Source organism: Homalodisca vitripennis, chromosome 5, assembly GCF_021130785.1.
Source record: "Homalodisca vitripennis isolate AUS2020 chromosome 5, UT_GWSS_2.1, whole genome shotgun sequence".
In the NCBI taxonomy this organism is placed as follows: domain Eukaryota; kingdom Metazoa; phylum Arthropoda; class Insecta; order Hemiptera; family Cicadellidae; genus Homalodisca; species Homalodisca vitripennis.
This window is the reverse complement of record NC_060211.1, coordinates 23016933-23044238: the sequence shown is the minus strand read 5'-3', so window position 1 is coordinate 23044238 and position 27306 is coordinate 23016933. Positions and strand designations below refer to the sequence as shown.

The following is a 27306-nucleotide window of genomic DNA, read 5'->3' as shown; positions in this document are numbered from 1 at the left end:
TTATTTTATTCCATTACAGAATAGTCAATACGGAAGCCCGGGGAGGCCATGTTGAGTTGAAAAAATCACTAAGGTGAGTTGAACATTAAATTAAATTTGCTTTTGCAACAATGTAACTAACAGTGCAGAATGTTATTATATCTTAAAATGAATAAATTGTAGTACACATTCACACAGGGAGACGTTCGCCAAAGCTATGCTCAAAAAATAACTGAAAGTTATTTTAGATATTATCTTCTCCTTAATAATAGTCAATGCTCTAGCACTTGACTGTGCTTGGTCGTAATTAGAACGTGCTGTAACACCAAAAAGCATTTTAGTTATCGATGAACAATCAGATGTTTCAATTCTTTTTTACATTTTATAGTTATGTTTCTTGTATGTTTTGTTTTAAAAACAATATAATTTCATAACCAGATGCAAACATTTGCACCAATCATAACATATATAGAGATAGATTAAACAATTATAGCGCAAATATAACTTATTTACTTACAAAATGACAAATACGTTACTTGTAAAACATGAGCCTTAATCTTAGTTGTTAGGCTTACGCGGCAAGTGTTACGACTAAAATATATTTTTTACCATCCTCACGGAATTTAAAATGCAGAGTTATAGCGCATTCATGTACTTACAAAATGACAAATACGGTACTTTTGAAACATCAGCAAATCTTAGTTTTTATGAAATAACTAAAAGTGTCATAACTAAAATATATATTTTTCAGTCTATAGAGCATTTATTTGTCTCATTTCTATTGTTGGCATTAAGTATAGAGAGACATCTTGCCAGCGCATTTTCAATCGAAACGTTAGTAAGAATATACAGCTGAGATGAGTTGAATGAGCTATATCGTGATTTGTTGAATATTAACTAACAGCGAACTGTACCCTTCTTTCCCTATTATTTATTATCTTCATTTTTTTATAATTGGATAACATTTATTTATTTATTTCAACGGCAAACGCCAATTTTATACAGAAATAACAAAAAATAATTATGAACAAGATGTATTAAAGTTTTCTTAGGAGCTAACAGGACAGAGAGTAAATAGTAACATACAATAAGGAGGCGTGACTAGCAAAACAACATAGGCAACTACTGTAACAAGACTGGAAAGTGTAAAGACTAGTAAACACTTTATAGCTATAGAACATAGAGCCTAAGGAGAGCTATCAAAATAAGAAATAACAACAATATTAACAAAATAATATGAAGGAAAAACAGTAAATAAACTATATAAAAAGGACTAACATCAGTAAAGAAGATAATTAAGATAACTGTAGGATAAACTAGAGTGGGATTGAGTCAACTGTGTATAGGGCTGCAGTTTTTATAATAACTAAGATATATATATATATATATATATATATATATATATATATATTTATATATACATATATATATCTTAGTTATTATAAAAACTGCAGCCCTATACACAGTTGACTCAATCCCACTCTAGTTTATCCTACAGTTATCTTAGATTCTTTACTGATGTTAGTCCTTTTTATATAGTTTATTTACTGTTTTTCCTTCATATTATTTTGTTAATATTGTTGTTATTTCTTATTTTGATAGCTCTCCTTAGGCTCTATATATATATATATATATATATATATATATATATATATATATATACTAACAACAATAAAAATATCAGGTAACAATAACAAGAATAGAGGTTTGGTGAACAGTGAATAGGGCTATCATTTCAATTTATATAACTAACAGAAAGGCTATAAATACTCTAACAAATAAATATACAATAAACAACAACGAAAATAACAAAAAACAGAAACTGTAGAGGAGGCACTGGCACTATAATGAGAGGAGTCGACGGCCCCAGCATTAAGTAACATCACACAGAGCTCTCACTTTCCTTCTGAACGATGGTACAGACTCGTGGAAGAAATCCAGATGAGTTGAAGCCACCCCACCAGCAATTTGCACCTGCAGAATTGTGAATTTTGTGCAAGTACTGTTGTTTCATAGAATTCTATTACATATTCTGTTTTTCTGTTGTTTTATGTCCCTAATAATATGATCACAAACCCATTTAGGTAACAAATGTTGTGTCCCTAATGTATAATTTGAATCACAATTATATGGTTCATTCATTTAGACTCTAGGCATACACAGATGAAACAGACCGTTCACTTATAATATAGCCGGCTTTACCGATGTGAAATTATAAATTTGTATTACCCTATCTGTTTTACTAGCAGTTCCTTGGACGTAAGAAATATACATCAATTTTGGATGAGGGCTAGTTCCAGACGATTCCACCATTTCTTGACGTTTTATTCATTTGACAATAGGCAAGGTTTAACAAAAAGGTTAGGCTGTCTATGCATTTTCAGACTGTATGTGTAATTCTAAGCTAAAAATGAAGAATAACTTTTTTTATAATTTCAACTTCGTTTAACCGCTAGCCGCCATTTTTATTTTTTATAAACAAACTTTTATCTCTTAAAGAAACCAAATTTTGGCACATAGGTTTGAATAGCTAAGAGGAAAATAAAACATATTGTTATTTTATTTAGTATTAACAGAATGGCGTCTGTTAAAATTTTTAAAGTCCAATATAGAAAACACCAGTATAGTTTTTAAAAATTTAATAGATATCAACTATTTGAAAAATTCTATTACAGTTCCACCGGTACTTGTTTTCAACTCAATCCGTCAATCCAAACATGTCACAGTTGAGAGGTATCAGTTGTTTGTTGCTCCAGGCTTGTGCAAGCGTATCTTTAAAGTGGTTGTGCTCGCTTAAACCTTGGACGGATTTCGTGGAAACTAGTACCGTCGGAATTGCAATAAAAGTCTCCAAATAGTTGGTATATATACATGTTTTATACTTATACTAGTTTTTGTTGTTGTTATTTTAACATTTATTTTTTCATAATGTTTGTATGATGACATGTGAGTAATTTGGCTATAATGTAAAGACTGATGACTTGATGACTTCTTAGAAAACGATGCAATACATCCAAAAATCACGTATACTACATAAATGTATAACTAAATTTGATAGACTCATCATAATCTAGCCAAGAAGTTTTGCCTATTGAATAGGTAATTAAATTGCACTTTCTATACACATGTAAATATAATAGGAGTACAGCAAATGGAGAGCACATAAGACATTACAGGAGAATGGGTAGGCTACACTAACATACAGGCCAACAAAATGTTTGAAAAAAAATTGAGAAGAATATCAGTCACAATGTGCCACAGTTAGCTAAAGCCAAAATAAAAAACGTTCAAAATATTTGCCTACCTTTTTTTACATAGAAGGAGCATCTAGTTTAGTTTGATATGCAGGTTACTAAAAAGAAAATAATATGAAAACATACACATGCCAGCTAAGATATTGAAGATCTTTTTGTGGCCTATAAGGATTACACAGATTAGTGAATAACATTGTAAACCCCTGTGGTAATCCTAGTCAAAATTTGATGTAGTTGTTGTTCAATCTACGTTGGGTGAATAAAACTGTATCATCTACCCATCTCATTAAACACATTAAGTACAAGATGTTGAGATACGGAAACATATTTCGAGTTTGAGCTTTTATTTATAGAAAGCCCTTTTCTTACAATTTAACTTCACACACCGTTTATTGTTATACGAATTGGACTCTACACTAAAAGAGTTTAAGTAAAAGTACAGTAATATTTTCCGTACCGTTTATGGATTTCTATGATATTTATATAAATAAATATATTCTAGTATATTTATACAGGGTGTCCCATGAAGAAACGGAGAAACTGTCAGGACTTGTTCTTACGGTGAAAATAACGAAAAAAGTTCATATACACATAGGTCCAGAAAACGCTTAGTTAGCGAGCTATACAGGGTGAAAGATTTCGCCCAGATTTCAGTGCCACCGTTAAAAGGGAGCCCTATTAAATTATTTTGGGCGTTACCCAGGACGTAAAATTTAATTTATATTATGCAAATTGAACTGAAAAATTGAATAAAATTGGTACCAGACCTCTAGCTGCAGTAATTTTTAAGATATCTGAAGAAATACGCAAAATTCGGTGTCCAAAATCAAGTTTCATTTAGGTTTCAAGTAGATTAACTTTGTTAAATGTGTAACAAACACGTAAAATTCTTTAACAAAACTTTTAAAGAATTAATTTCTTAAGATAATGATATAAAATAAGCCAGTAAAAATTGTACGTAAACGTTAAGAAAATCAATTTTTAATTAAATAAATAACGTACGAAGAATAGACAAAATCGGTTACACTTTTTTTCTTGCTGAACGTACATGTTTTTACAAACTTTTATTTTCACTTACTTACTATTTTCACTTTATTTTCACTTGTATAAATAACATTTGTGGATTATTTCTGTCTAGCATTACTATATCAATATTTGTATTTATATTTACAAAATTGCCATGCCCATAATAAAAGTATTTGTTCACATAGGGGGGCAAATACATTTATAATTTTTTTGTCGTGTTACTAAATATTTTATATGAGTATGGCATTATCTTTTAAATTCATATCAGGCACCCTACAGAAAGCACAATCATTAAATTTATGTTGTAAAATATTCCTTATTTTATAACATTTTATATACTAATAATCTAATATTTGTGTTTTCAGGTATCTTGAAATTCCAACCTATGATGTTTGAAACCTACATGAATACAGTAAATACTAGCTATATCAATTTTGTGCAGTACATAAAACTTGTCAATTGTATACACAATAAAATGAACAGCATTAAGTTTTTTTATTCTTTTTATCTTATACGAAAGAATGAATATTACCTCAAAGAAACAACTTTTAGCACAACATAATTATTTTACAAATGCGTGATTAAAAAATAAATCAAAATAAGAAATATTTATTATATAGATTATATATCTGAAATACTCTTGGTTTAAATTTAGTTTTTGAAGAGAAGAGGATATTATTTTGGGCAGTTGAAACTGTTTAGTTACACAAGAAATTAATTTAACTCTATGTCAGGAATAGGCTTTAGATGAATAGAGCAATCTGTTAGTTACTATCCTACATACAAGTACAAATAAAACTTGAAAATCCAATCTGCAAAAGATGCGTTAGTAGATAAAAGTATCCTCATAAGCCAGAGAAGTGGGCTCTGAACAACGAAGGAATCACATTTCCCATGTTTGTGTTGTCAAGTGGCTGAGTGTATTGTTACAGAGACCGAGTTTATATGTGTGCCGTAATTTGAAAACAGTTTAATACCAATGAGTGAATTATGTATTTTGTTCCTGAAAATATATAGGCTTAATAACCTATATAAACATGTAAAGAGCTGAAAAAAATTACTATAAATAAACAATTTACGACTGTTTTGGGGGCTTTTCTAGGGTCAAATACTTTACGTTTTGATCCGTAAGTTATGGCTTGATTTAAATCAAATGGGGGATGAAAAAATAGGATATAGAGCATTGCATCACGTGGTTGGCCTGGACTTCTTATTATGAAACGTATCTTACTACATTTGTCCTTGATATTACATTATTTATTCATACTTTTATGATTAGTAATAGAAATATTGGGAGAATAGGAGGGAGTTCGCCAAGGTAATGTGGCGAAATACGTAATAATATTAATCGTGAAATTTACTAATGCATTGCAGTTAGAATATATAAATATTGAGATGTTTTGTGATGGTTAATAGTTTTATCTTACACTGAAAAAGTACTGTTAATGATACGACTCATTTTTCACAATAAATCTCCTATGTTGTATTCTGATATCCAATTATTCAAAATTTGCGAAGTTTAACTTGGGAATGCTAATTTACGTTACATGTAAAAATTTTTATCTATTACTTAAAACCAAAAATAATCTGTAAAGAAACAATCATCTCTTGATGAATGGATTGTAAAGAAAATTAGACTTGGAGATTCAACAAAACGTGATTGGTAGCTCTCAGGGAAACCCAAGTTTAATTTCACTTTTCAGTTACACTAAATTAATCTCAATTATGTGGCAAAATCATCCAAAAAATTAATTAAATTATTATTTGATCTCTTCACAGACTCTAATACATTATCATTAGAATTATTCGGTTGTTTCTGTTGCTACAACTGAACATTGCTATTGATTCGAAAACATGTCATCTGTAAGAGCCTCTTCTATAAACTGTACTGGCAGTATCTGCAAGTTCATTAAAATTATATAGGCCCTACACTAATGGATGTTCATTTTTTATAAAATCTTGATTGCTCATATTCCATAGATTAGATGTTTGAACTAAAAATGGGAATCATCGAGGAATATGGTGAGGAACGGGATATCACCGTATATTATCCCGTTTTTCTGGAGGAGGCTCGGAAGATCTTAGCGCCCAACTAATATTGAAACCATGTTAGTAGAAGAACCGCCACTATAGCCCAAGCCTCTGATTGGCCGAGAGCTCCGTGACGGCGACCAATGGGAGAGCAGCAAGCCCCCTCCCTGACTCCTCCCACACTGCAGAGCGATGGCGGATGGTGACATGTGGTGGTGGCGTGCGGCGCGGCGCGCCATACGACTCCTCCCACACTCCCTTCCCTAGTAGAGCGATGGCGACAGTGCGACCGTAAATGTTCTCTCTCTCTTAAGAAACACATTTTCCTAACACAAAGTTTACATGACCGTTATCCCACATGGACAGGGGCTTGGGACTGTCCAGACGTTAAAAGAAACGCCCCCAGGTTAAGGTATTACATGGTACGCATGGTCAGTCCAGAGATACTGGTTGTCACCTCGTGTACTATGTAATACCCCCCTCCCTTATTTAGTGGGAAGAACGGTCCACCTACAGGAAGAAGAAGATCCAGGATACCGACAATTGGAAACCCTGCATACAGGACACCTGAAGAGGCGGTGACTGCACGATGGACACAGTACGTGACCGCAAGTTCTCAGGGCTACGGTGGGAAGTGCAGTTTGGCACACCACGCAAGCGACCAGTCTAGCAGACTCCTGCTCCCTTCCAGTCCTTTGCAATCTGACCCTCTGCAACTCCGATTGGACCCTTTCGGTAGCTTCCACGAGTAGTGTTTCCAGGAATGAACGCAGTACATCCCACATCTGCTCTGCATGACGGAACAACAATTCCATGTCTGATTGCAGAAACCGGTCCACGAAGCGTGTCAGATCTGGGAGATCGTACTGGACCCGCACCACTGCGAAGAGAGCGTGGGGTGAAATCCTCAACCCATTACACTGTCCACGGTTCTCCTGTAGAAAAAGAAGTCTTTCATGGACAATTGCACACCAATCGGTCAAATTGCAAAAGCGTCAGTAAAGACTAATTTTCCCACCTGAAAAAATCTAGCGATACGACGTCTCTGCCTATCTTCTTCAAGACATCCGGTACAATGACGGAAACAAGGACCGTCGCCAGCGGGTGATGATGGTATGGGATCTCGGTGAGATGGATTAGTCAAATCTATAGGTTCGTCCTGAGGAGATCCGTCTATCAGTGCAACGTGGACTGCCTGTAAAAATTGTGTGATTCTGTAGATTACGGAAACTAGATCACTGAACACACACACACACAAATTCCACTAACCGAATCTGAAGAACTCGGAGGAGGAGGAGGAGTTCTACTGCTGCAGCTGCCGCGTGATGGGAATTCCCAGGGGTCAGATGACTGCTGTAAATAGTAATAAAACGTTACAATCTAAAGAAGTAGAACGGGCGCCACTTTGGCCGTAAGACATGGGCTCTTATGGAGTTATTCTGGACCAATGAGAAAGCAGCAATGGCGGCTAGGCCACGCCCCCTGCCCCCTCCCCCTCCCCCTCCCACACCCCCCGCCCCTCCTAGACCCCCTGCGACGACCCCCAGCCAATGGGAGAGCAGCAAGCCCCCCACCTTACGAGAGCGATGGCGGACGAGCGATGGCGGGACGGTGTCATGGCGGATGAACAAAAATTTGTGTCTCCGGCGGCCGGTATCCGAACCCGGGCCCCTACGAATGCGAGACTGTCGCGCTGACCACTGGACCACGGAGACGAGTTGTGCGTGGCGGCGCGATATGGCTGTACGTGCGGCGCGGGGCGCCCGGCGTTATCGGCGATCAGCTGTAGTTTCTTAGCTTTGCGACTGCGGTGCTGCTATCTGGTAGAGACGGCTCACAACATACTGGTAGCGGCAAGTGAGGACGTAAAAAAAAAAGTATGCCTACTGTAACACTATTGTTCTTAGCGTACGTGTGCGACTGCGGTGCTGTATCTGGTAAGAGACGGCTTACAACATAATGGTAACGGCAAGTGATGGCCGCAAAAAAAAAAAGTATGCCAAGCCATCCAGGATTTGAACCCTGGTCCCGCGGAACGTAAGACGAGCGCTTAGACCACTCGGTTGGCATACCTTAAGAGCTCTCTCGTGTAGGCGAGCATAACCTCGTTACAGCACATGGTGACAGAGCGGATAACAGCTGTGCATTCCAATGACTACAACTACGCACTGTGTGTACCAGACCATCTTACTCTGTAACATTGTGACAAAGCGAATGATAGCTACACAACACACATGTAGGACACTTACGTAAATCCCACCCCGGACAGGGTTTTGGGACTGTCCGGGTGCGTACACCCCCAGGTTAAGGCATCATATGGTGCACAAAGTCGGTCCAGAGATACTGGTTGTTACACTGCGTACCACATAATGCCTCCCTCCCTTTTTAGGTGGGATTCACTTACCTGTATTGACGTCCATCGTCTGCTTGTATATGGCGAGCCACTGTAGACAGAAAGAACAAAAACACATTGCGACCGCGATGTAAAAATAGCCGGGAGGCGGGGGCGTTGCAGAAATAACACACGTGTTGACGACCGTACTTACATTTATTAAAAGCGTTCTGATTACATACATTTCCAAATCTTAACATCTACCAAAAGTCCGTTAACACCCGTACATCTAACTTTATACCTTTTAGACGACGTCATTTCTTGTAGATCACTGTCATCTAAAGTCTTTTCAAATCTCACCGGTAGAAATGTGACGGGTGTTTTGGTTGCTGTCCACTTCTACGAGTAACATCACTGCCTTCCGGTCAAATTTAGTGTCCACCTTCTTTGCCTCCAGGATCCTGTAGCCAGCTTTCCGTGTCAAACTTTTTATCGCCATCTTTGGTGTGGGTTCACCATGCTTCTCCAGGGACGAAAGCTTTGTAGAAAGTTCCATTTTTCAATCTGTAAAGGAAAACCGACAATCTGTATAGCGAATAATCTTAACAACGAGTTCATCGTAAAACTGTTAACTTGGCTAGCGGATTGAGAATAACTATGCGTGAGCAACACAACCGCAAATAGAGAGCGCAGTCGAATATCTCTAAAAGAAAACAGTTAAATGTGTAGTGTAGTCACTTACCTGTAATGAGAGCGTCGACACGTAGACGAAGAGTGACTGTGACGATCACCTTGCCACAGGTAGTATATACACCTTGGAATGAAAGTGGAGGTAGTCGCGGCTGTGGTCGTGGCAAACTGCCAAGCTGAATATAGACAGGAATGCAGCGTAGTTGACCCACGTTTCCATCACCCACGGTAGGCTTTGAGCCAGGCCGTAGGGGTCTCGGCGCGTTTTTTATTATAGTGAGTTTCCCCAAGGAGGCCTAATCTCACTTAACAAAGAACACTGAACACGTTCAAGTTCTCAACTCAATGCCGAAACCTCTCCGTGTCACTCTCATTGCGAGTGGGCCCCAACCATCGCCCACTCTGTCGTGATGGCCACTCCATAACAAATTTGCCACCTCCGAAAAATAAACTTTTTTTTTGGTGTCCTTGCGAGACCGTTTAGCGAGTCCGTTAAAGTTCTCAACTAAATGCCGAACTTTCGTCTCACTGTCAAGTACTCGCAAAAATTTTATATTTTGCAAGTGTTTTTTCTGCCCCACGTGAGCTTTGAAGTTTTCAACTTAATGCCAAACTCCTTAGCTCTCGCAAAGACATTTTTTCCAGGAGTAGTTCTCAACTCAATGCCGAACTCCTCCTCCTCCTTCCGAGAAGGACATTTTTGTACTAATCTACATTATACTACTAGGTGGGACGGCGACAAGTCACTTTATTGGTGAAGCCTTTCAATATGACTTGCCTCATCCAGGTGAAGCTGAAGCATCTCTCAGTCGGTTTCATACAAGCCACTTTACTTGGAGAAGCCTTTCAATGTGACTCGTTGTAACTTACAGAGGATGAGCGAGATCCGATTCTCAGCAAGATTCCTACAAGTCACTTTACTCAGAGAGGCCTTTCAATGTGGACTCGTGAAACACAAGCAGGAATCGGTTGTTGACCACTTTACTCGGTGAAGCCTTTCAATGTGGTCTATCGTAAAACTGGAGTTTTTCTACGGGACACATTACGCTTCATCACTATAATAATTACAATGGTCCTGAAGAAAACTTTCCACTAAGGTTTTGGTACAATAGTATGTAATCCCAGTCCAGCTTTTTCAGCAAAATCGTGTATAAACTGCTCCGATAGAACCTGGTGACGACTTATTTACTATCCAACAGTAAGTGTCAAAGTTCGGCATCATTTCACGTAAAATGAATTCAGGAAGGCGAGAATTTTCCAAAATCGTGGTCCAAATTACTTTATGCTGAAATATTCTCAACATGTCAAACGAAAAAGTATAATTTGCCGATAAAAGCTTCCAATTCAGAAAGCGACTAAATTTCAAAATGAACGCATCAGTGAGCACACCGACAGGCACTTTGGGCTCTCGAGAAATGAGGTCCCATACAGCAGCGGTAGCAGCAGCAGCTGTACTCGCCATGCTGACACGATGTAATTCAACAGTGACCGTGAACAGAATGACTACTAAGTGGACTGGTGAGTCTTGTTTATTCAGGATTTCAAAACGACATCTAGCAGCGTGCATTGCACACCGTACATCTTCATCACGGCCGCTGTGTTGCGGTAGGGAGCAGGAAAACCGATGCGATCCTTTACAACTGCATAATGTACTACTGTCATAACATGCCAGGTTGTCCAGCTCACAAACGTTAGAGTGAACCGTCTTAAAAATTTCGCTTTCTCATGACCACGTGTATAAATTATGGTAAACGGCTTGCACAGGTTGCGAATGACACTTCCACTGTAAGGGAAATCGCCTTCTTCCACAAGATTTGTGGTAGTTCTTCTCTAACCACAGAGCTGTTGTACGCATTTTCTTATTTAATCTCTCCCTAGGAAACGGAGGTTTGAAAACAATTTGACATTGAAATGAATTAGCCACAATGGCAAACTCTTTGATTATAAACGGTTTTTGTTACCTTGAAAAGCTTGAAATTCAACTACTGCCACATTCATCGCCGCTGGAATGTGGCCAACGTTTGTAGCACTGGACGTCATCAAAAAGTCTGTCGCAAAGGTGACGTGGTAAAGCCTCAGGCGGATCAACGTAACCTCGTCCGGACTTCCGTTGTTAGGCAATGCTAACACATCACCGACGTAAGATCTCAATAGATCCTCCGTTAAAAACAACTCGTTGATTTGACGTGTTACGCAGGGGCAGACAATTGGTGAACTGAGTCCATCGTCTACGGACAGAGTTAATGTATTCTTTCCGTCGTACAGTAAACGTACTGCTGACCAAATACTTACGTACCACATATTCTCTCCACTTTCGCTTTTAGAACTACTGAATCTATGCACGCCTGTCGATTCCAAGAGTCCGGTTGATTTGGTTCGCGCACCCTAATAGAATGTTGAACATTTCAGGTTTCCAAAACGCAAACGTTCCCCTTTTACCTTTCATCAAGATACCGGACACCGTTTGTCGTGATCAACAAACAATCCTACAATCAAGTATTTGGAACAATCGGATTCAAAAAGTAAAGAGACTTTAGAAAACACACCGGGTAACTAGATTCGGGAGATTTCGTTTTGAGCTTTTACGGACTGATTTAACCTTGTCTATTTCCATTGGTTGACTCACCAGCTGGTTCCTCCTCCTCCTCCTCCTTGAACACAGCATCAGCGACAGTAGCCAGTATGTCTTCACTCTTTCGCTCCATGATCACGAATGACTCTGTACACCTTGAGCAAACCATTAAGTACTGACGTATTAGTCTCTGGCTTATACAATTACATACCTCCTCCTCCTCCTCCTCCTCCTCCCCTTCTTCCATAGAGGATATCGTATAGTCACTATCTCTTCTATGACATCGTCGTCGTCGTTTTGCACAGTGTTATCGTAAATTTCATTTAACAGTCTGAATATTTCATCTTTCCGCCTGTCAATCATTACACATACACAAGTGTCTGGTACATCTTGACAATCCGGTGCGGTATACGCACATTCGCAATAATGCATGTAGCCATCACTCGTCCGTTTCATTGTTGTTAACTGGTGATTGCGGATTAGTCTACGGATTTCACCGACCAAATCAAGGACAATATTTATCTTCCGTGAACCTTCCCTCGTGGCGTCCAATTTGAAACTGAAAAGATTCTGTCATTTGCATCGTGTTTTATTCACGTTACATCATCTTCTTTACCGTGCCTTGAGCATTGTGTAAACGAAATACGAGTCATGAAGCAGTAGACAGTAGGCTGTGGTGTTGGCCTTGAACGCTTCCGTAGCCTCAAATTCTAGCCGTGTACATCGACAGGTCCAGACTTGACCGAATCATTTTGGCGTGAACAATCAATCACATACAGAGTGTGTTTTATTTTTAAACTTGTCCAGACTGACGTCAGGCCACCGACGACCACCTAAATCGCCATAATAGGAGTTTTGAAATCTTACAAACATTTCGTAGAATATAGCGGTGTCTCCGTGAATGTTGTCATAAGGGAAATATTGTGTATTTAAATACAGGCGGATGTTCGATAACTTACAACTGTCAAAACATGGACATGTCTTTCTTTAAGTTGTTTTTTTTTTCCTTTCTGTCTGGAAAGCTACAATCACGTATCGTGGTTTCTCCAATTGAGAAGCAGTTTTTATAGTCCATGATTGACGTTCAGTTTTGCGGCAGTACAGGGTATTCGTGCAACTCCCACGATCTAAACGGTATATGTATTGGAGTATCTTTTTCAACTAGACGTAGGATTTTAGCACGAAACAAGTCGGATACAGAGATGTGAGGCACCCGCCAGTACAGATTGGTGATCTTCAACGTGTGGGTCGCTGCGTCATCGCTAATAATAGCGTTGGCATCTGTCGCCGACCGCAGCAGTATAACTCTTGTTTTACATTCACAATTATTCGCTTGTAATCCTCTGCGAATCCCAACAAACAACCTTAAAGGCACAGAAAATGAGAATTTGTTCATTTCTTTCTTTCCACCGGGGCCCGAACCAGCATGCATTTTCAGATTATTTTCGTCTTCCGCACGAGCTGATAATATATTTTTTAACGAACTGGCTATACCTTATCATTCTTTGTGCGATCAATTTCCACACCGCCAATCTCGTATCGGATATCATCAAAGAGAAAAGCGATCGCGTTGTTAACCAGAGACACTTTAGCATCTGTTGTACCGTCAGCTTTCTTACCGCTTACTGTACCCACAACGTGTAGTGTGCTTTCAAAAGGAGCTGTTATTAAATCCTGATAACTGATTGGTATCCTTATTTCATCGTTATTATTAAACGTGGTTGAAGCATACGGATTATGTGTGTGATATTCCAGTCCGGTAATGATTTCATTTACTCTGGGGGGGGGGGGGGTGGGGGGGGGGGGGGGTGGGGGGGGGGGGGGGTGGGGGGGGGGGGGGGTGGGGGGGGGGGGGGGTGGGGGGGGGGGGGGGTGGGGGTCAAGTGAAATTTGGCGCTCTTAATGGCGCTTTCCCAGAGGCCGCCATGGTGGGGAGCTGCAGGGGGGTTAAAATGAAAGTTAATTTTCTGGCCGAGGGAAAATTGGGTGAATTTGGAGCTTGCCAGAGGAAGTGATTAGTTGCTGTAAAGAGTTTCTCGCACCAACAAAGTTTGTACCACAGTCCACTATAGATGTCCGGTACATAGGCCTCTACGTGAAAACAAAACGTGTGAGTGCGGCTATAAATGCGTCCGTGGACAGATCAGTGGCGACTTCTATATGTACAGACTTAGTCACTAGGCACACAAAGAGACAGATGTAAGCTTTAGTGTGTCGGATAGAGCGGAGGTTGTGAATCTTGACGTTGAAGGGACCACTCATAGTCAATGCCTGTCCGACAAGAAAGGTCGAGCGGGAATTATGCGGGCTTTGGGTAGATCACCCATGAGAGGGAACAAAGGCTTGGGTCTTTGTTTAAAGCAAGGGAGGCATTGAAAAATGCGCGAGCGCACCACACTACGAGCAGAGAGAATCCAGACATGCTGGGCTAAAAAGGGACATGGTTAATTGAACCCCTGAATGTAAGTTTTGTAGGTGAGTGTGGTCTATTAGTAAGTTAACAACATGGTGAGATTTAGGCAAAATACAGGGGTGGCGCACTTCTTCCGTCAAGTCAGCAAGCTTTAGTCGACCACCAACACGGAGGAGTCCTTCAGCATCAATGAAGGGAGCAAGGCGCTGTAGCTTGATGGGAGCAGTTCTTGTTGTCTCGAAGGGCTGCCAGGTCATCAGGAAAAGATTCTCGTTGAACTAATTGGAAGAGGCGAAGTTGAGCAGGCTCGCACCTCGACGACAGAAAGAGGACCCACATGATGTTCTTGCCGGCGGCTATGAGAGACGAACCGGAGGAGATACGCCAACACATGGAGCAGCTTGGTCCAGGAGGAGAAACGAGTGAGTAGATCCCAAGGAGGCTGGGAGGCTGCAACGAAGACGGACAGCGGAACGGGCTTCAACTCGTCCAAGGAAGAATCATCGAGCGGAGAAAAACTGGAAGTGGGCCAATCTGGAGGAGGTAGTTGCAGCCACAAAGGGTCCGTGCCACCAAAGAGTGTGATGAACAAGTTCCGAAGGGAGGATCCCACGAGAAGCACAGTCCTGCAGGGTTTGTCAGCACTAGACACATGACGCCAAGAAGAGGGAGGAATGAGCTCTTGGATTTGAGCTACACGATTCGCTACATACGTTTTGAGGCGGTAAGGGAGAGTATGTATCCAGGACAGAGTCACAGTCGAATCACACAATCACCACAAAGTTTGTAGAGTCAATACTTAATACACTGGAATACTGAGACTGTACATAATGAACTAAAATTAGCCAGGAGGTGAGCCGCGCACAACTCTAATCGCGGCAAATAGTTACTCGTTTTAGCGGGCCGGGCAAGCACGAGTTTTTTGAAATTATTTGGGTCACACTCACTTCACTATCAGTGTTTATGCACCTTATATACACAACAGCGGCGTAACCGGTCTCGGATGCGTCCGAGAAACCATGTAGTTCACATGAGCTAGAGGGGGTGGCCATTATCGGCCGAGGGATCGACACTTCAACAATGTTTTTTAAGTCGATCACAAAGTCTCGCCATTTTAGCGCGAGGTCCGGAGACAAGGGTTCATCCCAAGATACACCGGAAGTCCACAACACTTGCATGAAGCGCTTTGCTATCATTATGCAAGGGGACAAAAAACCGCACGGGTCGTTAAATCCGAGCGATCAGACTTAGCACTTTCCGCTTAGTCGGGGCATCACATGTGAAGTTGAGGTTATATTTAAAACAGTCTGTCACAGGTGACCAATGGATACCTAAGATGGAGAACAGAGGGTTCCGACGAAGGTTGAAGAAACACAGGGGATTCTTGATGAGAGGCAGGCAATGGTTGAAGTAATTTTGGGCAATTAGAAACCCATTTCCTCAGTTCAAAGCCGCCTAAGCGGAGAAGCTCGATCAGCTGATGTTGAAGTTGGGAGAGCTTCGTCTTCAGTGGACGCTCCGGCTATCAAATCGTCCACATAGCTATGGGTGTTTCAGAATGTGAGCTGCCTGAGGGAAATTGGAACCTTCATCCTTGTGTCAATTGTCGGAGAGTTTTTATGGCGAGGTAGGGTGAACAGTTCATACCATACGTCACCGTGGTCAGCTGGTAAGTAGAGAGCGGAAGGGAGGGGTTTTCACGCCAAAGGATGAGCTGAAACCTTTGGTCGTCTGGATGAATCTTAATTTTGGCGGTACATCTGCCGGATGTCGCACCACGAAAAAACAAAATTTTTCAGCCGGAAGTGGAGAAGGATATCACAAATATTATTTTGTAACTTTGGACCGGTGAGAAGTACGTCGTTGAGGGATAGGCCTGAGCCGGTCTTGGCACTGGCGTCAAAAACAACACGAAGCTTTGGTAGTGCTACTATACTCTTTCACTACCCCATGATGTGGGAGAAAATAATGCGGAGCAGATAAATCAGGATGGGGAAGACATTTCATGTGTCCGAGCGCCTCGTACTCGGTCATGAACTCGATATAGAGCGCCTTCAGGGGGGAGTTATTTCTGGCGTGGATCCGCCTCTCCATAGACTCCAGGCGATGAGCGGCGGTTGACCTTTAACGTTTCCCAATTTAGTGTGGGCGAGGTTGTCAACAAAGGGAAGCTTGACTACATAGCGACCTTCCGAGTCACGTGTATGCGATGTCTCAAACAGTTTATCACACGCGATTTCTTCTTCCGATTTTTTTACTACAGATCGGAAGTTCTTCCTGTGTTCCAAAATCGTTGAAGGGAGGAGTGGAGGTCAGTATCTGTGGTCGAGAGGAGAGAGATGGCGAGATTAGAGGTTTCTTTGCGCGGTGTAGAGAGACACGGCGCACTTCCAACAATCACATATCCAAAAATAGTGCCAAGAGCAGAAGGCATATTCGCCCCCGAGAGAGTGTCGCTCATTGGTAAGCATCAGTTGAGGGAAGAGAGAGTTGCCGATGAGGACATCGATTGGACCAGGCTTGCCAAAGGTCGGGTCCGCGAGAACAAAAGATTTTGTTCGCATGAGTACTTCCGGGTTAAGTTCTACCCGCGGAAGTTCGAGAGAGATTTTTTCCAGTACATGGGAAGGAATGGTTTTGGGCAATTAAGTGTCCCGATAATGTTTCAAGATTGAGATCTAGTTGACCCTCTGGTGTTAGTCATGTTTTGGGGCTAACCCAATGACAGTGAGGTTAGAAGGCTGGCGACGTGAGCCTAACAGCCTGAGCAGCACGCTCAGAAAACAAAGTCGGACATACTGCCAGAATCCAATAAGGCGCGGAAAATATATGACTGGCCATTGTGGGCAGTGAGTTTGACCAGTGCTGTACAGAGCAGCACGGTGCTTGTTTCAGTGAGAGAGGTGGAGCGCGCGGCACAAGTCAGTGTTGTGTTGACAGCTAGCGGGGGGGGGGGGGTAGAGGCGCAGTGGCGGAAGAGCTAGGCCTATCGGCACTGTTATTAAAGTGCAGAAGCGAATGGTGTTTCCTGTGGCAAGTCGAACATGTGTTCTTGGATCTGCACTCTTTTAATCGGATGATTTCCCAAGCATGAAATGCACCGCTGGTTACCTTTAACGAGGTTGTACCGCTCATTAGGAGACTTGTCCTTAAACAGAGGACATTGGTAAATTTTGTGCCCCAGATTTCCGGCAACAAAAACAAAGAGCTTCGTAGTTTGAATTAATTTTAGCGTCAGTAGCTAACAAATTCATTTGCTTGGGGGAGGCGAACTGAACTGAACACGCTTTTCAACCCTCGGTCTGGAAGAGGTAGACAGTATTTTCGTCCTCAGAGTGGGTGTGAAGGCTAGCGTCTTCAATCTGGGGAGCATTCCAGATTTAAAAAATGTTATAATCTCCGTGACCTTGGGGAGGGAATGCGGAGCGGCGCCAGGCTCTCTTTGGGACTCACGATACTGTTCCAATTTCTGGACAGTTTTGCTGTCAAGTTTTGCGCAACAAGTGAGCTGACAATAGAGTGATTATCAGAGGCGATATCACAGTCCAGGGCTTTCAAGGACTCTGAATGTTCATAAAAATGTTGTTATGAACGCTCTAAGTTGTTTAGCATTGTTGCTAGCGGGACTGCGGGCATGTCAAGTATATAATTTAGATGGAGAGTAGTGAGGCGGCGTATGTTATGATATCTGTCCCGCAACAACTGATAAGCAATGAGGTAATTGGCGGGGGTGAGATTGAGCGACTTCACTAAGTTCAGAGGTTCCGCCTTCCAATATGCTCAGTAAATACTGGGAACTTAGCGGACGTTAGAGAGTGAAGCACTGCGGTGTACTGTAGTGTCAAACAGGTTGATAAATGAAATCCATTTCATAGGAGAACCATCAAACGTCTGTAAGTTTTAATTTAGGCAACTTGACTCCAGTTACCGTCGTGGGGAACAACGCGGGATGATCAGAATGTGATGAGGACGCGGGAGTTGTGGGTTCAGTGACAAGATGAACCTCGATCAAGCTAGAAATAGCGATCATATAGGTCGTTAACCTCATCCTGATCTTTGGAAAGAGTATCTTGATCCGCTGCTTCACTGGTCACCTTCGATGACACGTTTGAAGGTTAAGTTCAAAGTCCGCGCGTTTTCTTCTTTAGTTCCGCGAACACTGTGTTTAATTGTCTGATTTGGAACTGGTGTCAAAGGTGGAGCGCTGGTAGTGATTTTCGTGACGGTTTCGTTAAGAGAAGCAAAAACGAGATTTGATAAGATCTGTTGATTTACGATAAGTTTCGTATTTGAATTCCTTGGGAGCCATTGTGATATCGAAAGGGGCAAAGCAGTTTTACAAATGAGAATTACCAAAGGTTTCCCGATTAGTGCCAACAAAACAATAAAATGAGACAATTAACAAAGATAATTTATAAAAAACAATGGAGGGATACCGTAATGTAAACAAATCAATGTAAGCGAAAGGGGGGAACAAGTTAAGTTGAGATAAGACAAAATTAGATTTACATTAAGTGCCGGTATGTCCACCTAAGCTACCTTAAATAGCTAATCTAAGTACCAATTGTTATGTAACCCTAAGGCGAGAAAATATTTTAAATGGAGCAATTATTAGTAAAAATAATATAAGAGAGACAGTGATAATTGTTATTAAACAATTAAGTAAACCCGTGAGAGATATCCTAAGTTAATCAGGTTGATAAAGAGACACAATGTAGAGAACGGTGAATGAACCTTTTAAAAATAAAATTGACCAAAATACAATGGAGTGTAGAGAAATAAGTAGCTAATATGTAGGTTAGAGATAAGAAATGTTGCTTTCAATAATTTGGCAAGAGTACACCATAGAATTGACCTACAATCACCAATACTATCGATCAGAGAGTTAATTCTAACACTTCTTAACATAATTTACGCTAGAACATGAAACAACAATGATATAATTGAAATGAAAAGGAGAGCAAATCAGTTCAAGTTAAATCTTAAATTGACATGAGAACTTAGAATGGCAATTAATTGGTTGCTTATTTAACAAGTAAATTACAATGGAACAAAGCGAAATGTTATTCAATAGCAAATTGAATAGTGAGCAATATATTGCTTTAGAAACAATTACAAGGAACAATTAAATTTACCACTAGCACAAAGTTACATTAATGGAATGGAGAATTATTGTGAGTTAATTAATACTATCAAAGAAAGAGTGGTCCAATTAACTAAAACCAGATATTGCCCTGTTGTTAACTAAATACATTACTAGTATATTACTAATGTGAGAGAGAGTATAGGTGGACTCGTGTCCGAGTCTCTATTCAGAGATATAAACAGAGTTCCGTTACGGCGAGAGAAATGCAGTATCAAAAACCGGTACAGCTGACTGCAGCGGAGGCCGTGCATTCAAGTATCGATCGGGCCATCAGCTGTTGAGGGGCGGTCGTAAAATTAGACTGCCTACGGACAATTACGTAATAGTTGTTGACGTCAAACGATCCAGTTGCGCGAGAGAAGAAACAATGTTACCAGTACAACACGTTCGCAGCGCCACCATACAAGCCGGTAGCGTCGGTACGGCAGAATTCCAAAATGGCGTAACGACGCCTGTTACAATTAATTAATTACAACACAAATTACTGTAATCTACAGGACTGATTCACAATAATCCGGCCCGGAGGACCAAAAATATACGGGGCAGAAGTTAAAAATTAATAATCGGAGGACCAATTAATGAAAATAAAAATAAAAACAATGTGCAGAATGGCGGGAAAGTGGGCAGGTAACAAGAGGTGAGAGGAGAATACAACACAAGTGATGGAGTTTTAACAGTACCTTGGAAAACTCGCTGTGTTGTAGAGATCCACAGGGGGAAGCAGCAACGACAGGAGTGTGCTTAGGCGCGACGTAATTGGCGCGTAGCGAACGGGCGTCACCGCTGGCGGGCCGCGGTTAGGGTAGAACGACGAATAATCCGCACTGGGACACTGTCTTCTCCACTAATACCCTGAAATTACCTCCAAAGGAGTGTGGGAGAGGAGGATGGTAATGCACATTAAAGAAAAACACTTGAAAACAAAGTCAATACGAAATGGGTCGAGCACAAAGAGTGACCCACGAACTGTAGAGCTACATGGTCTCCCGGCCGATGATTCCACTCAGGAATGCCGGGAAGCGGCTCGCTCCAGGGGACGCTATCGCCCTGGTTGGTTAGAGGGGTATCTGCTATTCGCCGAACGGGCAGCAGTCGCAAAGCGGAAAGAGCGCCCAGAATACTTCAAGGACAGGACCCTTTAAGATATCAGGGGGTGTGGCGCTGATTGGAAACAGCGGACGACTGATTTGGGACCACACGCTCCCTCTCTCTCTCTTATACCTAAATGCGTCTGGGCTAGATTATGCTTATCTATATTAAATTAAATATTGAACAGTAAGTACTGTGGTAATTTGACACTGGACCACCATTAAGATATGAAAACAGAATGCTGAGGACTGAACATTATGAGTTTTAACTGATCTCTTCATTTAAATATGTGCTGTGGTAATTTTGAGACTGACAGCATTAAGATATGAAAACAGAATGCTGAGGGACGGAACATGATAAGTTTTAATTGATCTATTCATGTAATATGTGCTGTAGTAATTTAAGACTGACCAGCATTAGGGTATTACAATAATGAGTTTTAACTGTCTTCTTTCTATTTCTCTTAGCTTCTTGGCTTAAAACCCGTAATTTTAAGACATAATATTTCGGCTGCATTACACTTATGTTTAATTTACTTGCTCTTAGGTGCATCATGCGCTCTTAGCAATCGACTGCTTAACTGTCTAAGAATATCATTGATGTCGTATCTCATTGAAAATACTGGCCTTCTTTATTTTCTCACAAAGCTTTTTTTAAAAACGCTACTCAACTTCAAATCGGCCTCTATGTGCTAAATATGGGTCAGGTTAATTTGTAATTTTACGTAGATAACATTTTTTTTTAAAGTTTCCTACTTTTACCAACATTTGGTCAGTAACAGGAAAATGAACTAATTTTTGTCCATACTTTACTCTAAAGCCCTCTTACATTCTGAATTCCACCTTTTTACGTCACAGATAAATAAACAGTTATGTCAGTGTTTACGTGAAAAGCATATGACCCCGTGTGTACGGTAGATAGCCTTTTGTTTTTTACACAAATTTCAGAAATTATATGTCCTTTTACCTATTAGCCAATTATCTTTGACTTCTTTCTATTGTATATTCTATTTGTATTTATTATTGCTTAATATTTTAAATTGTATTACTTATTATTTTGAGCCACAGTCTACGTCTATCTTAAGAAATGTACATTTTTTCTGTGTTTCTATCACGTTAGGGACAACTTCTTAGCACCTTTTGGCTTCCGGGGAAAGCGCCCACACTCAGCCTGTGTTGCTTTTATATTACTTTTTACTTTGGTTTGGGTGTTTGGTGTTATATAATAGTTAAGGTACAAAATGCATATTGAGTGTTTTTTTTTCAATACTTAACTACAATATCCCAACCCTAATTTGTGGTTTCAAGTACTCCTCTTTCAATCGCATACTACTTTATAAACAAATATGTTATTTATTTATTGTTTCATCAGTTACTATTTTTTACTTACTGCAGGTGTTTTACATTCTGGCGGTGGTTCCTGAAAATCACATAAAAAATAAATATGAGTGTACAAAAAAACAAACTAACAACTAACACTATAATTTCCAATTTATCACATGCATATTTTATTTATTTTTTCACGTACAGTGATATAATAGAACTTTACCGTATTATTATAGGTCAAACATTTCGAATACTAACATTATATATCAAATTAATCGCTTAAATTAAACTTAATATGTTCTAATTTTAAATTCTAAAACTTAATATTAACTAATTTAACTCCAATTAGTTCTAACTCTGAATTTAAACATATAGTTTCTTAGTTGATTGAGTATTAGCTAAATGTTTATTTTATCTTATATAAGAGATTAAAGAATGTTCTATTGCTTATTCACTATGACTTTAGTTTGAAACTTTTAAATCTAAAACATTTAACAAAAACATTAAGGGGAATGGTGTTCAACTATTAAGGTATTGTCTTTAGGGACAATATATATGGCCATATTTATTCTCAAAACTTTATAAAAAGCAAAACCAATAAAATATAAAATAAAACTTGGAACTTACGGAGAGAAACATATAAACACAAAACCTTTATTCATCATATTAAATATAGAACTTGAGAGTCATCCCTAGCAATTATGGACATATTGTTCTAAGATAATCTTTTTTTATATAGCTTAATTTACACTATATGCGGTTTTGACGAGTTTTACAATAAAAAATCACAGATTTGATTCAAAATAAAAAATAAAGAATATTAACGGTCCAACCTGTATAAAAAGTTATATTTTATATTGTTAAACTTTTGCAGTCATGATCACAGCATTTTTATAAGTACAATAAGTTGGCAGTATAATCCAAATCAATAAATATTATTTCTCTAATTCAAATAATTAAAACTATTTTTATTTATTCATTTTTATACAAAGGTAATACTATAATGCCATGAAACATTATTTTGTATAATATATTTATGTCATGTACAGGGTGTTTCGTGAGAGGTTGGCACAACTTCAGGATGTAATAGTAAATACAAAAACAAGCAAAAAAAGTTCATATGAACTTATGTCCTATTTCGCTTCTTTTAGTGTCTGTCTGTCCATATGTGTTTCTTATTTAAAAAAAATAGTATATCGGAATCTGTGGGAGCAAATAAACACGAAACTTGGTAGTTATGTTAGGCTAATTAAAGGACAAATTTTTAAACATAAATAAGTATTATCACTTTCCATTTCAAAATAATGGCATTTAAAAGTTTTAATTTTTTTAATGTTATACAAAGGTGTAATAAAATGCTATGATGGCATAAAACTTATTAGTGTGTATAATATATATTCGTGTCATATATGGAATATACATTTGGAATACGTAGTTCTTACTAGCTTATTTTATTAAACTACTCACAACTGGGGGACACACAGGTGATTTTTTCTGAAAGTAAATAAATCACAGGATTAATCAATGTTACATAACTATAGAAATAAAAGTTAATAAAAATTTTAATTAAAAAAAATTTTGGGCAAAATTTTATTATTTTAAGGTTATATGTTTCCAATGAAAACATTTTCAGACCCATATAACTGAAATTTGATTTCGGTTATGTGGGTCTGACGATGTTTTCACTGATAAAGAAAGGCTCAAAGAAATAAAATTTAATTATTATTGGATGTTGAGCTACGTATTACTAAAACCTGAGCTACTTGAGAATGCCTTTTATAACAACCAAGTAAAAAATCCAAACTCACTCAATGAAATTAATTTAGAACTAGTTATCAGAATCCGTTAATTCAACCCAGTTCTTAGGTCTGACCATCGGATGGCGCTGCAACTGTTCTTTCAATGAGCTTATGTGTTTAACATTTTCTGTAATAGTAACGGTCTTATAGTCGATATATCCCACCACGAGTCTCTCTGGTCATAAATTGAGTCCATAAGTTCAACATATCTCGGTCAACTTAAAAAGTAATGAATGGAGAAAATATCACAAATCATTGTTTTGGACAGCAAGAAAACTAAATATACTTTTTTATTACCTGACAACACGAAACTGAGAAACATTTCATAGCCTTACAGCAACCTCCGCGCTACTTTAGATATAGCTGGATATTTGGGTGGGATAAGTTAAGAATGGGGGACATAGGCATCACCATGAGGAAAGATAGCGGCACATATGTCACCTTGGAAGAATGGGAGTTTCAGCCTTTTCCAATGAAAGTGAGCAAGGGACAGAACTCCCACACGTGTAGGCTTAGCAACAATCTTTAACACGAAGGGGGTTTAAACCAGCCCAAAATACAGGCTCTAGACCTATCTTGAAACCCTTTATCCCAATATCTCGATATTTGCGGTTGTAAAATATACCGCCCCTGGACATCCAGGTGTAGGTTATTCAACGGTACTGCTGTGCCCAGTCTTGGATTCAATAGAAGGAATAAACCAGCTAGAAGTAATCTCTCCTGCACTCTCTCCTTAGTGATCACCCTTTAAGTGCCGAGTTTTAAACGGAGCTGTGGTCCGGGTTTAATTTGCCACGCAGATAATTGCTTTACATAGCAGCCACACGTGTAGCTTGTTTCTCCTACAACATGATCAACTTCAGCAACCTCTTCATTTACTAAACTTCTGCAAGAATATCGTGATTCGCCCACCTCAGATTCGCGGTTGAGTACACCTCCCGAGTACTGTCATTCTCAGACAAGTTACACTCTCATATGAAATTGATAAACATCTTTATCATCATTACAAATAGTTCCTGTCATGAGGACTGATAAACGATTAAAATAAAAAAAAATACAATAGCAACTACAAAAAACGCAATTTAAAACAATAACGTTCTGGTTCTATCTTACAGGTAAAACTTAACCAACTGCTTTCGTAATAGTTCCTCAGTTCAACGTCAGAGTGTAGTAGCAAAGAGGAAAAGTGGAAGTGAAGGAGTTCTATACTTTTTTTCTCAGAGACCATACGAACTGTGAATTAGCTTGAAGCTTTCATTCATGCACCATTTGCTCATCAATGGTTTTCTAACGTTAGAATCTTTTTTCCAGAGTCGTTTTAATGATTAATACACTCACCATTAGTTTATAGAACAAGACTAAAACTATGCTCTATACAAAGACTTACTAAAATATATAGCTGTGGAATTTTATGGCTTATTTAAATTGCTGACTTTTGTCTGTCAATATATTTGGAATGTGATTAGCGATCCCCAAATTCACGACTGGAGACCAGGATATCATTCTCGCTTTCCTATCACAAGTTAAAGTTATTCCGGTTTGATTAGGCGAAATCCAGACAACTGGAAACACATTATAAATCCAAAACCCTCAGGTTCGTATTCCACTTACAAAACCATTATATAGTATTGCATTTAAATGGGAATATAAAGAGTTATTGATTTGATGAAATGGCAAGGTGTATGGACAGACGACTAGATTAAAATGTTTGTACTTTAGAGTAAATATTGTAGATAAATTTGCATTAATCCTGTCCCTGGAACCGTGCTATGCAGAGTACTTGCTTTTGGAGTGTTCTACTAACTGATGTATCTGTGAAGTCACTAAAAATACATCGTATTTACTTAAATATTTTATCAATTACTTACAGGTGGTGGACAAGCAGGTTCCTGAAAACAGAGAAATATCAACATTAAAAATTAATTCGTAATTAAATAGATAAAATTAATTTCTCCATTCCAATATAAATGTATCAAAATTTGAGCACAATATTTTAGACCATTTTTAATTTTAGATTTACACGCATCTCCTCTAACTGCGTGGGCAGCCAGCACGGTCACCTTTACAGAGCACTCACTTGGGCAATTGTCGCGTCGGGTACAATATGGTGTCATGGCAGTAGTAGTTGAGGCTTACCTTTATGGTGTCATGGTAAAATTTGTTGAGGCTTACCATTATCCTTGTTGGCTAATTACAGCTAAACTAAGTTTTCCTGACATGTCAAGCATACCAAGGGCTCTAAACTTAAATAGAAATTCTTACTTTACTTTGCTATTAAGAGAAAGAGACTTTACAGCTAATGTTGGAGTGCCATAATAACATTGTTGCTACAGAGGTTGTATTATTCAGCAGCGACTATGCAAGAGAGGAAAGGTATTTTAAAGAATGGAACTGATACACAATTGATCAATACTGGTACTGGTGTCGTCTCACATGCCTGGAAGGACCCTAGTGACAATTTCCATAAGCAGCCGATGTGTGAAAACCTAACTTATCACAGATTCACAGATTCTATGAAAAGGAGAATCTGCAGGACATCTAATGGTAAGGGCTCGTAATGCGACTTGTATTGGAAAGAGTAGATAAAACCATCCACAGTAAGAGCTCTGATGTTTAGTTTTATCGACAATGTAAGGAGTCTACTCAAGACTATAATGTAACTTAAGCCACAGATTCATGTGTTCCAATTGTGATGTCAGTGGAAATCATTATATTCATCATATTAGCAGTTTATATAATGTCTTCTAGCACTCAATACTCCAATAAGTTATAAAACCCCTTTTTACAAACTGATTTCTTCAACTTTTACTGTAATCTATCTTACCTCCGCTCCAAACCACCCAGCGCTGGGCTGCATCAGGTTTCTGCCGCGGGGGCGCTCTCTCGGCCACAGGTGGCTGCTGCACCTGGAATGTATCACCAAATATTTGTAAAATTAATAAGTATTTTATAGATAAATGTACTACATGTATAGATAAGGGTACTTCATAGATAAACTTTTAAAACCACAATCTAGAAAACAATAAAAGCAATACAGAACAGCATATTTTATTTTTGACTGCATAGTAAGATTTTAAACTTAAACTTTATTGGAAAGGACCAAAAACAATTGGTCAAAATAAAATTATTTTGAGAAACAACTAATAATTTCACTGCCTTTTATATTTTACGTCATTTAAAAGCGTGATTTTTTATTTATTAATGAGTCTATATATGTATCTACACAATATATTTACATATTTACACTTATTTTTCATTTATTGTTAGTGTATTTTTTATTTTATAAAACAAAATGGTGATGTTTTCTGAAAGGCCCATTACCACTTATAATAGCTTTGTGTAATAAATTACCAATAGTATTAAAAATTAGACTATTATTTTTATTAGTACTATTTAATACATTTTACGTACTACAGGTGATGTAAATCTGCCTTTTCAATCGCATAATACTTTACAAAAATTTTTATTATTTCATCAGTTATTATTTTTTACTTACCGCAGGTGGTGGGCATTCTGGTGGTGGTTCCTGCAAACCACAAAGAAATATTAAATACGATTGTACAAAAATCAATTTTAATAAGTAACGAAGAACCAATTCATGGCATACTTGTTTTACTTATTTTTCATATATAAACGTATCATAGAACATT

At 38.8% G+C, this 27306-nt stretch overlaps 2 protein-coding genes across 3 annotated transcripts in view; one reads left to right on the top strand and one right to left on the bottom strand.

Moving 5' to 3' along the window:
• Positions 1–4748, top strand: part of LOC124361839 (nucleolar and coiled-body phosphoprotein 1-like) — a 43698-nt gene extending 38950 nt beyond the window's left edge. For both annotated transcript variants that reach the window (XM_046815841.1, XM_046815840.1), the window contains 2 exons: positions 20–73; positions 4625–4748. In XM_046815841.1, the coding sequence (XP_046671797.1) occupies positions 20–55 (36 nt within the window). In that variant the 3' untranslated portion in view covers positions 56–73; positions 4625–4748. The remainder of the gene's footprint in view (positions 1–19; positions 74–4624) is intronic.
• A 1638-nt stretch (positions 4749–6386) lies between these two features.
• LOC124363378 (basic proline-rich protein-like) overlaps positions 6387–27306 on the bottom strand; it is a 75412-nt gene continuing 54492 nt past the window's right edge. The window contains exons 24-31 of the mRNA XM_046818629.1: positions 27153–27182; positions 26481–26562; positions 26070–26104; positions 25525–25545; positions 7560–7643; positions 7309–7485; positions 6998–7225; positions 6387–6596 (exon numbers count right to left, since the gene is read on the bottom strand). Coding sequence (XP_046674585.1) covers positions 6387–6596; positions 6998–7225; positions 7309–7485; positions 7560–7643; positions 25525–25545; positions 26070–26104; positions 26481–26562; positions 27153–27182 — 867 coding nt within the window. The remainder of the gene's footprint in view (positions 6597–6997; positions 7226–7308; positions 7486–7559; positions 7644–25524; positions 25546–26069; positions 26105–26480; positions 26563–27152; positions 27183–27306) is intronic.